Below are 16858 nucleotides of genomic sequence, written 5' to 3'. Positions count from 1 at the left end.
TATACAGTGTTACCGAATCAGCTATTTCGTAACTAGATCTAGCTACTTTTTTATGGCTAGCTCGCTACAAAAATTTTAAAGCAGCTATTAGCTACAAATCTGGCTATTTTTATACTCATTCACGAATGTGAAATGAGTATATTCGTTTTGTGAAATATCCGTCTTGCTGTCCGTCCGCCTGTCCGTATGAGCGCAGTTCATTTCAGCGCTATTGAAGCTAGAGACTTGAAATTCGGAACACATACTCGTGTATATCTCCAATTTATTAAGTGTTAAAATTTTCCCGATCCACTATCGCATTTTCCGATATACCAGATATCATATAAGTTGATGAGCTAGAAAGCTGATTGAATGGAAATTAGATCCGCGTCAACCATCCCAGATCATGAGCTATGGCGGATATATCTACGCCCATTGGGGACGTGGCAAATCATATAAAACTGTATATCCTAGAGTTTTAAATTTAAAACGTTAATACTTTGCATGTGAACTAATGTCAGATTTAAGATTTTGAAGCTAGAGACCTCAAATTTGGTATATGTACATATATACTCGGACTGACCTCTCAAGCGAAAAACCTTTGTTGGATATATAACCGCCCGCAGGAGGCGTGGCAAACCGCATAAGTTTATATCTCCTATAGTATGAAATCTAAAAGCTTCAAATTCGTATAATTAAGTTACTAGTAACCTTCTTTATCGATTCTATAAATAATATTGTTACGCCTCTTTAGATGCGTGGCATATCAAAAATTAACCTGTACTTTATTAATTTTTTGAGCGTAATTTCGCAGCTAGGTTACCGTTAGCTTGTTCTATCAGCTGAAGTGTCTACGCTTTGTAGGGGCGTGGAAAGTTGAGAAAATTAGAGCAAAACTTAGCTACTAAATCGCTGATGGGGTGTTAATTAATATTCCGCCGGTAACGATCGACTGCAAAGTTCTTACTTGTTTAAGATTACATTTAGCTAAAATAAAAGTGAACTAGTGAATTGGTTGGTTTGGATCATATTTTGGAGTGAAATTTACCAACAACAATGGGCAAAATTTATTGCATCGAGATCATTATCGAAGTTTTTAATTATAGAGACTCGACTAATGCCAAGTTATACAAAGAATTGGGTAGCATGGCATGGTTATCAACACAGAAAATGTCCATAAATTTATAGTATGTGTAGAATTACAGCTTAATCCAATATATACATTTTTTATATTGTTGCGGAAAGCCTTCAATCAAAATGATTCGTCCCTATGTAGTCTAAATCTGTTCAGTATTTTTTAATTGATTAGTTAAAAAGAATTATCTATGGCGCTACGGTCACACTGTGCTAGTGATTATATACGTATATAGCGCATTGCACAGGCAGGCATATTGCTTTTAGGAGCTTTACTTGTGCCAACGGAATATCACTCGGACGGACTTCGTGATATTATTGTAATATAATTGCTAAATACAACACGCAAACATCACAATAAATACATATTATGGAAAAGAGTGAAAAGTGTTTGAAACAATGTCATAAACGGACTAAAGTGTCAATCTCAAAAATAATTACCAACACCTCAGTTTTGCGAATGCCGCGTGTGAGAGATGGAAAATCAATTGCACGTCCAAAATTATGTGTTACACTGGAGGGTCTACGAGACATAAAAAGCTTTTATCTTGCTTTGCTAATTACATTTTTAGCGTTAGCAAATTGTAAATTGGCCCACGGCTCTTTTGAAAATGTCGATTTTGATGGCGTTACTCCGTTAACAGTGTTAAAACCATTGAATTTAATGACAAATCTGCTGGCAGAAGAAAACATAAATAACTCGAACACAGAAACAAATAAACTAAAGGACTTGCAGTTGCCAGAAACACAAACAAGGCAAGTTAGAATACAATACAATACAATACAATGTATTTAAATAATAAATGTAATTATTTATATACCTAGGCGACTTTTACGTTTATTGATGTTAATTAGTCTTATGCTTTATATAGGAAAATCACATGCATTCGATTTGTATTTAAGAGAAATGTGTGTAAGGAAGCCTAGCATACAAATTATAAAGTCCAATTTATCTAGTGCCTGAATCTATTTTTCTTAGATACGTTAAACACTGCCCTCACTCTCAGCTGAAATTATCATTGCTAATTTTTTATTTACATTTAATGAATAATATTTTAGAGCTTACATGTTTGTAAGCTCCCAATCATGTTTTGTTTACATTTGTGATTGATTGTCACTCGAGCAGAGGTGCCACCTAGTTGGAATTTAAACATACATACGTCATAAATGTAAATCTAATTACCTTATTGAATAATAACATACTTTTATTGATGATTGCTGTGTGTTTACTTGAGTAAACAATGTAAAAAGTTTTAGGAATAAAAACATACTTCTTTAAACTGGTCTTATGACATGATAAAAGCTGTGTTTCTGCATTGATAAGTTTATATTCCCATGTTTTCAATGCTCTAAAATACAAATAAATGCGTTAACACATAACACATTATATGTAGCTTACCAAGGGAGAGATTAGCAAGTTTTGACTATCTTTGCCAGATGCAAACGAGTATATTAGTTTTGTGCAATGTTCTTTTAAAGGTAGATTGGATAACTTATAAATTGTAATTGATTTTTAGAGATGAGAAGCTAACAACTTTTTGTCCTGAAGTATTTTTCCAATCTTCGATGATTTATACGCATATGGAAATTTGGATATACAAACATATGTATCGAAACATACTAAATTTAGATATACATACATATGTGAGCTTACGCATATATGTACATATATCCAAAACACCAGTACGTATGCCTCGACCTACTAACAACATATAAACAATTTCAGTCCTTAGTTCCACATATACGATAACGATAACCATATTTATTTTATTATTCTGTGAAGGCTGGCTGTGACTCAATTTCTTAGTCTTATCATTCTGTGTTTATCACCGCACTATACGCGTTCATGAACGTACATACACATATATATATATATATATATATATATATATATATATATATATATATATATATATATATATATATATATATATATATATATATATATATATCTATGTATGTAAATTCTCCAAATTTTAGTTGACTTGCCTAAATAAATCTGAATAATTTGCATTCACAGAAGTAAAAGTATTAAAGTCACAAATACATTCATACTTCTGTCCGCATGCATATGTGTGCATGTATATATACTTATGAAGATACAAATTACATAAGTAGCATAGCCAATATATATGTGTATATACATACATATGTTGATTTTTAATTATAGAAATATGCTGGTTTTGTCAATGAATGTATGTACGGATGTTTGTACATATGTATTTATATTTGCATCGCAGTCAAAACGACTGCCAAATCTATTTTTAATAATTTTAAGTATGAAAAGTATATCCATTTTTTGAATATATACATATTTTTATTGTATAAATGTACGAAAGTATGTGTAAACATAAAATGGTAAAAAGCTAGACAGTCAAAGAATTACTTAATTTCTAGTTGATATTTTAATATAAACAAACTAGGATGCTCTACAATTGTGGAAATCCATATTTAAATGACCCCATTACTGTCGATGTAGCCTTGTGTTTTGACTATATTTCTCTGATCTCTAAGAAATCAATAATCAATTTTATAATAAGAGCTGAAATTGATAAGAACTCAAAAGTTCCTCCCCCCCCCAACTAATCGAGCGATTACATCATTCGCTCGTGATCGATGTTCAATAATTTTTTGGCTAATTCATGAATATATTATATTAAATAGTTTTTTACTCATTCATTGCTTTGTTCTATATAGAAAATTCAGCTAACATTTTCAGCACTTTCGCAGTGCAACAGTTTTTTTAGAGTATTGATTGCTAATTTTTATCGTTTTGAGACAACCCTCTAAAAAACTGCAAATTACCGCAAATATTTGTACTAATGACTCATCTTCGTGCTGATTCTTAACCATGGCTTGTGCCTGTGCCGAGGCTCGCAGTGTTGCCACCTTTTGTTGAGCAACAAAAATGTTTTTTTTTTTTTTTTTTTTTTTAATTTTTTTAATTTTTTTTTTTTATGGGAAGATACTTAAAACAAGAAAGAAAGCTCTAGTCGAAACTGCTCGACTACGAGATCCCCTGAACCCTACAAGCAACTGATATTTCAACAATAATTAGCACATACACACACACACACACACACACACGTTCAAGCAGACAGACGGACAGGGCTAAATCGACTCAGCTCGTCCCCCTGATCAAGAATATATATATATTTTGTGGGGTCTGCCACGCCTCCTTCTGCCTGTTACATACATTTTAACAAAACGATTATATCCTGATTTCCCATTTCAATGGGTTCAGAGTATAAAAAAAAAATAAAATTAGTAAAAAAAAAAAATTGGAGAAAAAAGCTGATGTTTTTTGTGATTTGATTGATATTTAAATATATTTTTAACAACTTGTAATCATGGCAGCATTTCTTCAACCGCTGCAACCCGTATCTGTGAAGTTTTATAATATATGTATATGTTTCACCTGACGCTTGAAATTAAATTAAGCATCATAGTATTGATCTGATCAACATTTTTCACTATTTGAAAATATCAAATGAATTGCATGCATTCATTTATATTGCTCTATAAAAATGTTAAAAAATGTTTACGTTTCATTTACATAGAATCAAAAAGTTCGATATTATTGTTCACAATAAATAATACTGATTTAAATATAAATCATTTGATTCAACCACAATGAATAAAACTTTATTCTACATACGAATTATCCCTACAAAATACGAATATTTGCTCAGTAAATAAAAAAGTGGAAATAAATCAAATTATTTTGGGCTTTTAAAAAAATCCAGTTTTGACGGGAAATAAAGCTGATTTGGCAACACTGCTGCGAGCTAACAACTCAGTTGCACACACTTTCACACACCCAATACAGGTGTATATATGCGCAATACAAACACAAGTATAAGCTTCCGCACAAGCATCATGCTTGAAGCATGCATATTAACAGATATACATATATGTATGTGTGGATGTTGTGTGTGTTTTTTTTTTGGCGAAGCCGCACTAAAATCAATACAGACAAGTATGTACCCAAATATACATACATACATACATATGTATATATGAACATATTCTTACAAAATTTTGAAAGCTACCAAACACAACAATATTGCGAGTAGTTCTTATTTTTGTTTCACCGTACAGTCCAAACAAATCTGGATTGCGTCGGTTTAAGCAAGTATTTTAATTTTATATTTTTCCGATGTTTGCTTGAGCGTTTCGATTCGGTACTTATACTGACTGATTTGTGTGTACATACAGTGAACCAAAAAAGTATTGGCACACTTGAAAAATCAAACTTCTAAGAGCTGTAACTTTTTCTGAACACAGCTATAAATAAATGAACAACTGTATTTATTAAAACCATATACTCTAATAATATTTAACGAAAATAAATTACATTTCTGCTTTAGTTTACTTGCATAGAATAAAAATATAAAATTGGCACAAATTTTCGTCAATAAAGTATTGGCATAAAAGGCGTAATCAGTCATTCACATCGGTAGTCAATCACCCCAATACTCTGTGGCTTCTCCGTTTGACTGAATAAGTAGTGATTTTGGCCCATCCAGCGCGAAGGGCCTCTTTTAGAGAATCCTTTGCAATGGTATATGAGCCAATCCTGCACAAGATAAAACGAGATAAAGTTTTATTCGATTTGCCACGCCCCCAAGGGGCGAAGATGTATCCGCCATAGCTCGTGATCTTGAGTCTCGATATTTCGAATTGGAAAGGGCACAGAATCTTTTACGAATTACAGCGGTTTTCCATTTAACGGGTTTAAAAAATCAAAATACGAATGAAAGTTTTTTTTTTATATTTCACGTCATTTCAACGATTTCAACTTATTTGCAAGTAAGAAAGCTTAAGTCGAGACCGCTCGACAATAAAATCCCCTGAACCCTTCGAGAAACTGATATTTCACTAATTATTACACATGCACACATGTGCTGATGTGTGGGCTTACTGTGGAAATTTAGTTGTTTAATCACTTTTTTTGTGGGTGGCTGATCTACATAAAACTTTCTGATTATGATTATAACATGGATATGCATGTATGTATTTGCCAAAGCACACTAAGAATTATATCAAATCTTGAAATTGTATGAAATGCATCTGAATATATATTTAAAATTTGAAGACTCTAGCTTTAAAGATGTAGCAGATATAATTTTATAACTGATTTTCCATACGGTTTTTTATCGATAAAAATAAAATAACGGGATGCGTTATCGATTTTTTGAGATAAGCTCGATATCCACATATGTGCACACTTATAGGAAAACTTCTGTAGCTGCAGCACGTGCAAACATTTTGTTATTTTTTAACGCCGATTAACTTAATCGAATTTGATGAAATTTTTTAGCATATGATCTACATATTCTATTAAATAATTGACAAATTTGAAAAAATTAAAAATCATTTAAAATTAGCTACAGTGGCATCTGCCTTGATTGATAATGTTTTTAATCGATAATAAAATTGCGGGAATAGTTATCGATTTTTAAAGATAAACTCGACATCCGCGCTGTATAACGGTCATTTAAAAAAATCAAGTCTCTAGCTCTTATATCTTCTGAAATCGACGCGTTCAAACATACGGACAGACGGACGGACGGACGGACAGACAGACGTACAGGGCTCAGCTTGTCGCCTTGATCAGGAATATATATACTTTGTGAGGTCTGCCACGCCTCCTTCTGCCTGTTACATACATTTTAACAAAACCATTATATCCTGATTTCCCCTTTTTAATGGGTTCAGGGTATAAAAACGGAAAAGAAGTCCTTGCACTTTATATTTTTATACCCTGAACCCATTGAAAATGGGAAATTAGGGTATACACGTTTTGTTAAAAGCATATATATCAATATATTATTTAGTTTAGACGAAATATATATAAATACATATTCGTGAGAACGGATCCATAAAATTATTTCTGTTTTCATACTCATTCACGAAAGTGAAATGAGTATATTGGTTTTGTGCAATGTCTGTCTTGATGTCCGTCTGTCCGTATGAACGCAGTCTATTTCGGCGCTATTGAAGCTAGAGACTTGAAATTTGGAACATATACTTGTGTATATCTCCGATTTGTAAAGTGTATAAATTTTCCGGACCCGCCCACTAGGGGCGTGGCAAATCGGACCTGAAGATATAGTGATTTCAATTTCAAACACTATTGATGCTAGAGACCTAAAATTTGGTGTATATACGCAAGTTGACCACCCAAATGCAACGAGCTGTGATGGATTTTTCTCCGCCCAAAGGAGGCGTAGCGAACCGGAAAACTTTATATATCCTAAAGTATAAGAGCAAGAAGCTTCAAGTTTGGATAGTTAAGTTACGGGTAACCTCCTCTATCGATTCTCTAAATAATATTGTTACGCCTTTTTATGGGCGTGGCATATAAAAAATACCCTGTAATTTTTTCATTTTTTGAGCATAAGCATCCAAATTTTGCAGCTAGGTTACGGCCACTAGGGGCGTGGCAATCGGCATTTATAGTGCCCAAATTGCGACATTGATATGCGTAAGCCATCTATTTATGTATTTGTACATATAAATAAGCTTGATAAATATTCATAATGCGGAAAAATATTTTTATAAAATTTGAAAAATATAAAAAAAGCTGAAATAACAAAAATTTGCAATTTACAAAAAACAAAGTTTTCCGCGGGATTTGAGCTCGCACCCAAGCCAAGTAGCATGTTTGTGAAAAAATCTAAAATAATCCCGCCGGTGCTTCTGCCTTTAGCACCACCACGTCAATGCAAAGCAAATCAATCGCGAACTGAGATTCTTAGAAAACGCATGGGTCCCCGTATGTGTGTATGCATAAGAAAGGCTGGAATTTTATGCGTGTAGACTTATGTATATAATATATACATACTTATACATATGTATATACATATAATCGGAAGCTAATTCGAGCGGCGACTTTAACGACTGAAGATATATTTATACTTAAATTTAAATTTAATAAATGCCACTAGAGGAATATAGTATCACGCATTCGGCCTGTGAATGAGTATTCTGCAGTTGGTAACGACCGACTCCAATGTTCTTATTTGTTTCATTTAAATTTACGATTCTAGTTCTACAACTTTATGTATTCAGTCGAATTAATGTATATCTAAGTTCACTTATTTTCTGGTAGATATAATGTTTTCGATACAACTCTAAGTTATCAATAAATATAATAACGTTATATGTAAAAGAATATGAGATTATCTTAATATACATATGTAATTAAATAGTTTTATAAAGGCTAGGTAAGGGAAGAGTACTTTAGGTGGAACTACCCGACTAGCCTGAACACCGAGAAAAACAGATGATTAAAATTTTCCGACGGTGATGATCACATTCATGTTTGCTTATATATGTGAGCTTGGGCGAATGGAGAAGTTATGTAAATATTAGATTATCTATTTTGATCGATAACAGGATATAAGAGATATATTTCATTTACAATATTGAAGTTTTAGTGCTTTTGCTCTTAACGAGAATTTAAATTGTCAATGAATTCAATGGGTATATATTTATATATGTATCTTGTTATCCTATCAATTTATATTGAAATACTGCTAGACTACGTTCAAGTCATGAAAAAATTGATTTGAAAGTTATAAAACAATGCTTTTTCTTGTCGATTTAAAGTATTTCATACGGTTTAAAGTTATGAATTTATTGAAAATCTAGAGCAGTATCAACTTGTCTTTATCTAGGAAAACTTTTAGAACACGTTCCTATATTATGCCCGTACTGTATAATTGACCGAATGAGATATATTAACCACGATAGCGGTATGTTGATAATAAAGTTATATGCGATAAGAGAATACTTGTTATGACGCAAGCAGAAGTCTTGCGACGGCTTCTAGTAAGATTATCTTTCTGGATGCAGCTCAAGTCAGTAATTTCTGGTAAAATCATGAAGTTAGTATGTTGAGAACTATTTATAAAAAGAACTCAATCGGTTTGATGACTAAAATGCTTACGTAGAGCCTGACCTTATCAAAAAATTAGGCCGTTGTACTATAGTCAAGTGGCTATTGAATTCGTCATATATGCATTGAACAGCGTGGTAAGTGCTATTTGTCTTTCCAACGTTATCTGTCTATCTACATAGGTGCACTATAAATTGTATATTATTTTTGTCTCTATAATCTATGTCTAGCAACGGTCTATAAAAAAGATTTTTGAACTTTTAGTAGCTGGATATTTAATCGATTGATTAAAGACACTTCATATTTGGCCATCTCATGGAATGCGGATCTACACTCCAAAATTCAGCTTTCTGGCTCTTCAATTAATATGATTCTGGCATATCGGAAAACGCATTTTCCGATTTGGGTAGTGGGTGGATAGGGATTTTAACACTTTATAAATCGGAGATACACACAAGTATGGGTTCTCTAGCTTCAATAGTGCCGAAATGAGCTGCGTTCATACGGACAGACGGACATTTCACAAAACCAATATACTCATTTCACTTTCGGGAATGAGTAATAAAAAAAAATGAATCGTCATGATTAATCAAGGCTAAAATAGAGATAAATTATTATTTTTTAAGCCTGAATTTCCACAGTCCGCCGTTTTCGAATTTTTCACGCATTGGTACTTCAAATAAAGCCTGATCTAATAGGAAAAAGATAAAATGACAGCCCTAAGATTCGTATCGCTCCCTAAACGATGCTCGTTAAAGGAACGTCACACGAATAGGTTAACTCAATATACTCAAGAGAAACAGAAACGAGAAGAAACGAAGGTAGAAAGATTTCGAATTTACAACAGGGCCCAAATGTGGCCAGCAGTTTCTTTACTCAGAAGATACAAAAGCTAGAGAGCTGAAATTTGGTATACATACTACTGTATACCAACGCAGTACGAGTTTGCTTTATTTTTCCGATAACTTTTTTATCGAGAATAATCGAAAAATTGATTTTGTTTTTTTAGCCTCATTTGAAAACTATTAGACCTAGAAACTTCAAATTTACTGTGTATATGATGTATATGATGAATACAAACATTTTGTAATTTACAGATTTTGGATACCACGCCCCCTTCGTCCTCAATTTGTAAAAAACGCATTTAAAATACTAGAGACTTGTGCTTTGGAATGTACATAAATTTGAACATTATGATTATGTTCTGAAAGCTTCATTAAGATTGTACATCTAAAAAATTAATTTAATTTTTTCACACACAACAATTTTCAACAAATAAATTTTCATAATATTGCCCACACTGCAGCGCAACCCAAGCACAATCGCTGCTTACTGCGCAGTTAGCAGAGCGCAAAAGAAGTACACAATGATTAGAATATCAGATTGGAGGGGTCAAGGTATCTCCTAGTCGAGCAGTCTCGACTGGACTTGTTTTCAATTATTCAATTACTTTTATTTTTTTAATTTGGGTTTTATTGAAAAATGAGAAATGTGTAAATGAAGTTTTTAAAATAATTCCCACGAGTATATTAATTCACTGTATTTTTTCTTTCAGAGATCGAAAACGGAGACAGGCTGAGAGTGAAAAAACTTTTCGCATAATTGGATTACGTTTAGAAGATGATAGTTCTGAGTCCAATGATGGCGTACCTAGTGTATTGAGTAATAAGGAACAAACGATTCGAGTTTTCGGTGTTGAATTACAGAAAAATACAGTTATCGCGTTTACCAGTGAAGAGAATGATTATAAAGGAGCTTGTTTAAAACCTATAACCGAAATTTTTAAACCAGACCATGTTGCTGATAGCGGACTTACTGCAACATATACGGTAAAATTTCCGTACTCAAAGAGCGTATTATATATTTGTGCGAAAGTTGACGATAACGGAGTAACTGTGAGTTTTACCTCATTAGGTTCAAAATAACGTAAAATAATGTGTTATTACTGGTTTTTGTTAAAGCATCAGAGCGCGGCAGAAACCACACCCCTTGTACATCAAGGCAATGACAAATGGATGAGAATCGAAACGCATCAACCACTTTTGCCTCTTTGGGTCGCTATTGTGATTATTGTAACATGTTTATGTTTCTCAGCTTTGTTCTCCGGTCTAAACTTAGGTCTTATGGCTTTGGACCGTACTGAATTAAAAGTATGTACTTGAGGGTAAACCCATTAACCGTTTAAATATTAAAATAGTTTATCTCAGATATTACGAAATACTGGCACGGAAAAAGAAAGAAAATATGCCGCGAAAATTGCACCTGTCAGAGATCAAGGTAATTATCTGTTGTGCAGTATTCTCTTGGGTAATGTGTTGGTTAACTCCACCTTTACCATTCTACTGGATGGTTTGACTTCTGGACTTTTTGCTGTCATATTCTCCACCTTGGCTATTGTACTTTTCGGTGAAATAACACCACAGGTAGGCATTCAGTTAATCTGTATGATTGGTTTCTGTAAAAGTAACACGCTGAATTAAATCAATCCAATTTATGGTCTTCTTATTATTGACTTATACCCCCAGCAATTCTCAAACGGCTTTACTATTCCTTCATTATTAAAAATAATAGTACTGATTAATATGTATGTTTATATATGAAAGGGGTTGATATGTCGGTATAAAAAATACACAAAGAAAAAAACAAAATTAATTTGGAAATACAATATTATTTTATATCGTACGCCATAAGGAATCTATTTAAGTTGAAGTTTGCGATTGGTTATCCGTGTTGTAAAAGCCAATTTTGATTATTTTGATTTCTGAGCTCACTCCGCCTACGTTTTAGGTTCTGCTGCCCTTCTCGAAATTAAAAACATTTTGAACAGTAGGCTCAGGCTTTACACCTAGCTGGATACTTTCTGGTTGCTATAGCTGATGGCACACTTCCTATGGAATTTCGAGTGTTGGAAAATGTAATAACGTAATAGAACGAAGCACACTTTAAGACAATCTTTAACATTAATAATAATTATCCAGTAATATTAATAAAAAATCAATAGCATTAACAATTTAAACAAATTTTTAAAGAATGGATGAAAGTATAAAGATAATAATTACTATCTAATAGAAAATAATATTTTAAGAGAATGAGTCGCATAATAAATACATTTAGAAATGTAAATGAATATGGATTCTTATCAGTGCTTATCTACTCATTCACGAAAGTGAAATGAGTTATTGGCTAGAGACTAGACATTTAAGAAACATCTCGTGTATATCTCCGATCTCAAATAAAGTGTTATTTTACTGATCCGCCCTCTAGGGGCATGGCAAATTCTTAAATATATTTTCCGATATAGCAAAAATCATATTAGTTGAAGAGCTAGACAGCTGAAATTTTGAATGTAGATCCGCGTCGACCACCCAAGATCACGAACTATGCCGGATATAAAGTGTATCTGCTTGAGTTTTACAGCTAGAGCTGTAAGAATTAATGAAATAAATATATGTCTACATCCACATATGATATATGTATATCTCGGGCTGACCACCAAAGACCAAAAAAATAAGGCGGTAAAGTATATATCCGTCCACAGGGGCGTGGTAAACCGCAAAACTTTATATTTTCTAAGTTATAACAAATTCGAAATTTTGATAGTTAAGTTAACATCCTCTCTCGATATTCCAAAAATAATTGTTATGCCTCTTTAAGGGCGTGAGTTAGGTCACCATTAAAAAAAACTGGCCAAAAATAAGGTGTCTACGCCCAGTAAAGGCGTGGCAAATCGAGATAAACTGCATTTTCTACAGTATAACAGCCAAACTTAGCCAGCTTTGCTGATGGGATGTGAATGAGTATTCTGCAGTCGGTAACAGCCGACTGCAACGTTCTTATTTTTTCTCAAATAATCAAATCATTTCCATTATTGCTCAATTATACTTAATAGTTTTGCCTTATACTTAAACAAGAGAAGAGGGTCTCTAATAGATTTTAAGTGACTTGATTATGCTTTTTGATTAACGAATTATATATATTAAGAAAAAAGAATATGACACAAATACTCACAACTGGTAAAGCCCAGTCATACGCGACTACTTTGTATGGCAAACACATTTATTATTTATGGTTAGATTACTAAAAATGGATTCATTTGAAATACATAATGGCGTAACTCTTACAGAAATCAATCATTCTTATCTTTCAAAATAAAACTCTTTTTCACAAATATTTTGTATATATTCCAAAATAAAACAAAAATAATATAGGCTGTTTGTTCAAGACACGGTTTAGCTATTGGCGCTAAAACTATATTGATTACCAAAACGGTAATGGCCATAACAGCTCCTCTATCATATCCAATATCTCGTGTTCTAGATGCAATATTGGGTGAAGAGATTGGTAATGTATTTAATCGTGAACGTCTAAAGGAACTTGTTCGTGTAAGTAAACAAAACTTTCCAAAAGTTTTGATTTCAATTATGCTAAGAAATGTTTATGCGTAGGTTACAAACGACGTAAATGATTTGGATAAAAATGAAGTGAATATTATTTCCGGCGCATTGGAGTTGCGTAAGAAAACTGTCGCCGATATTATGACTCATATAAATGACGCCTACATGCTTTCACTGGATGCCGTGCTAGACTTTGAGACTGTATCTGATATTATGAACTCTGGTTATTCGCGAATTCCAGTATACGACGGGGATAGGAAAAACATTGTGACTTTGCTCTATATTAAAGATTTGGCATTCGTAGATACTGATGATAACACGCCGTTAAAGACACTTTGCGAATTTTACCAAAATCCAGTTCATTTCGTTTTTGAGGATTATACTTTAGATATCATGTTTAATCAGTTCAAGGAAGGCACGATCGGTCACATCGCATTCGTGCATCGTGTTAACAATGAAGGCGACGGTGATCCGTTCTATGAAACCGTTGGTCTTGTTACATTGGAAGACGTCATTGAAGAGCTCATTCAAGCAGAAATAGTCGATGAAACCGATGTGTTCGTTGATAACCGTACAAAAACTCGACGCAGTCGTTATAAGAAAGCGGACTTTTCTGCGTTTGCTGAACGTCGCGAGGCGCAAACTGTTCGCATCTCTCCTCAATTAACATTGGCCACATTCCAATACTTAAGTACAGGTAATAAATAAGCGCCCATGAAATATCTTAAAATATTCTCATTTATTTCGTACTTACAGCAGTGGATGCGTTTAAAAAGGATGTCATTTCAGAACCAATCTTGCGGCGATTACTTAACCAAGATATTTTCCATAACATCAAAGCAAAGGGAAAACCGAAAGATGATCCCAGTCTGTTCATATTTACACAGGGAAAAGCAGTTGACTTTTTTGTACTTATATTAGAGGGTCGCGTAGAAGTAACGATTGGCAGAGAAGGTCTACTTTTTGATAGTGGTCCATTTACTTACTTTGGTACACAAGCATTGGTACAGAACGTAGTTGTTGGTAAGTGTATACAGTTAGAAAATCCAATTAAAATAATTCAATTAAAATTGTGTATCTTGTTATAGACTCACCAACTCAAATGGGATCTATGCAGTCGTTAAATATGGATTCGAAAATCCGACAAACTTTCGTTCCAGATTACTCTGTTCGTGCTGCTACAGATGTGATATATATTGCAATTAAGCGTAGCCTCTACCTAACTGCGAAAAAAGCAACGTTGTTAGAAAAGAGCCGTAAGTCGGGCACATTCTCAAGTGAAACAATCGATGACGAAGTTGAACGGTTGCTTCATTCCGTAACTGAAGATGAAAAGCCTCGATTCCTGTCAGCGAGGCGATTATCTAAGCCTAATCGAAGTGTAACATCGTCACCCACTAATAATACTATATCTCAAGAAGATCGAAGTAATAGTGCTAGTGGTCCAATCCAAGCTAGTCATAAAATTGGGCCCGAACGAACTGAAGATGGTTCATTCAGTAGTTTGGTTACCTCGGATGTTGCAGGGGATCTTCAGAATGGAGAAAACGATGACAGGGATGGAACAGCGGCGTTAGCACCGCTCTTACCAAAACCGGAGGACAACAACGAATCCAGGCAAAGCAAGCCACAATAACGACCGTCTGCAAACTATCCTTCACTGGAGATCTAGATGTGCAGATTAAATTGTCCATACTATTTTTTTTAAATTCACATTTGCTCTAACGTATAGCCGACATTAGATTGTGTTTCCTTAATTATTGTTGAGCTTGCACTACAACTTGCAATTTTAATAGAATATTGTTTCTATAATTTTGTACAACTCTTAGAGATAAACTTTTGTGTACAGCAAATTAATCAATATGGTATTTGTTTATTGTTTTTTGTTTTTGTTTAAAAACTCTATGAACAGATTTGATAAAACTTGAGTGCTAAAATTTATTCACAATTAAACATAATAAAATACCTCATAAATTACGTACTTAAGGACAGGAAAGAAGCGCCACTGCTTATAATGCACCCCATGTTTCTACTTCCAATGTAATGGCATTATTAAAATTATGTTTATGATCGCAGCATTATTAAGAACAACTCAACCTAATATGTTATTTAATTTGAGATATTCCTATACCACATCAATATGCACAAGTTTTTGTTTGTAATATTATTTAATGTTTGCGTTATTTCTATATTATATATCCTGCGTCGTGTAGAATAATATATATATATATATATATATATATATATATATATATATATATATATATATATATATATATTATATATATATATATTTATTGAGAAATCGAAAATTTCTCGTTTGTTGTTCATATAATTAAATGTGTTTATTAGCAGTCTATAATATATATAAGGAAAACTATAAACATACCTGTTAACTTAGAATAAATACATACCTATACAAAAACAATGTGTCGTATTTCTTGTACTACAAGCAGATGAAATTTGTATTTGCATGTCCATTGCATTTGTTAGTGAAGCCAGATGAATGTTGGCTATAGAAAATATACTTTGAATGATTCTTGCAAAGAACCGTCATAAAATGAATCATGTGCTTGCAATAAACTGTACATTTTATAGAATTCATATATTTACTATCAAAATAGAAAACATCAATGTCAATAGATATACTTTGTTATTTCCTTATATTTACAATATATATTCGTATATAAAGCACCTGCATATTTTTTTATTTTCTGGGCACTTGGGTAAACATTAATTAAAATATTGAAAAAAGAAAGGCTGCGCTTACATTTTCCAAAATCATTTTAAGATTTTTCTAAAAGAACCATTTTAAGCCAGTTGAATGAACTTTCATTGAAAGACCAACAAACATATAACAAAACCAAAAATTTGTTCACAATCCAAAAACAAAAATGCTTTGGTTATTCTCAGTTCAAGACAGCACAATCCTAGCATTTCTACTGAAATTGTTAGCCGTAGTATTTAATTTTGGGTTTCATTTCAATATTAATGAGTGTGGACGATGTGACCTGCTACAACCGTATAAAATTAAAGCCAAATGCTCCGTTTCAAATTGGGCATTTATGTCGATGCACCATTGTTCAACAATAAAGTGAAAATGCCTTCAGTTAGTGGAAATGCATGGGTCCATCTCAGAAAATACAAGAACTAGAGACATGTAATTTTTGGAGATTTTTAATGGAATATTAGAAAAAAAAAAAACAAGTAAGAAAACTCTAGTCGAGACTGCTCGACTAGGAGACACCCTAAACCATCCAAGCTGATATTCTACTCAGTCTACACTTAGTTTAGGCACACATACATTCACACGAACGTATTAGAGCGCGTTCTGCTAACTATGCAGTAAGCAGCGACTGCGCTTGGGCTGCGCTGCAGTGTGGGCAATATTATGAGAATTTATTTGTTGAATAATTTCATTTCTACACGTACGATCTTAATGAAA

At 33.1% G+C, this 16858-nt stretch overlaps 2 protein-coding genes across 3 annotated transcripts in view; one reads left to right on the top strand and one right to left on the bottom strand.

Moving 5' to 3' along the window:
• The window catches only part of Ns4 (Nucleostemin 4), a 139353-nt gene that overhangs the window by 110298 nt on the left and 12197 nt on the right, over window positions 1–16858 (bottom strand). The gene's annotated exons all lie outside the window — the stretch shown is intronic.
• On the top strand, window positions 1322–15271 carry uex (metal transporter uex). 2 transcript variants are annotated; one of them, XM_089256897.1, is made up of 8 exons: window positions 1322–1869; window positions 10575–10914; window positions 10981–11169; window positions 11227–11442; window positions 13228–13401; window positions 13465–14110; window positions 14170–14436; window positions 14502–15271. In XM_089256897.1, the coding sequence occupies exons 1-8, from the start codon at window positions 1484–1486 to the stop codon at window positions 15047–15049; spliced, it is 2766 nt and encodes a 921-aa protein (XP_089113023.1). In that variant the 5' UTR covers window positions 1322–1483; the 3' UTR covers window positions 15050–15271. The 2 variants fall into 2 exon arrangements, with proteins under 2 accessions (XP_089113023.1, XP_017954571.1); XM_018099082.3 differs by lacking the exons at window positions 1322–1869; window positions 10575–10914 and having other exon boundaries at window positions 11227–11296.

The sequence above is a fragment of the Drosophila navojoa genome, chromosome 3 (assembly GCF_054131105.1).
Source record: "Drosophila navojoa isolate 15081-1374.11 chromosome 3, UAZ_NAV_1.0, whole genome shotgun sequence".
Lineage (NCBI taxonomy): Eukaryota > Metazoa > Arthropoda > Insecta > Diptera > Drosophilidae > Drosophila > Drosophila navojoa.
The sequence above is the reverse complement of the archived record's forward strand: the minus strand, read 5'-3'. Positions and strand labels throughout refer to the sequence as shown.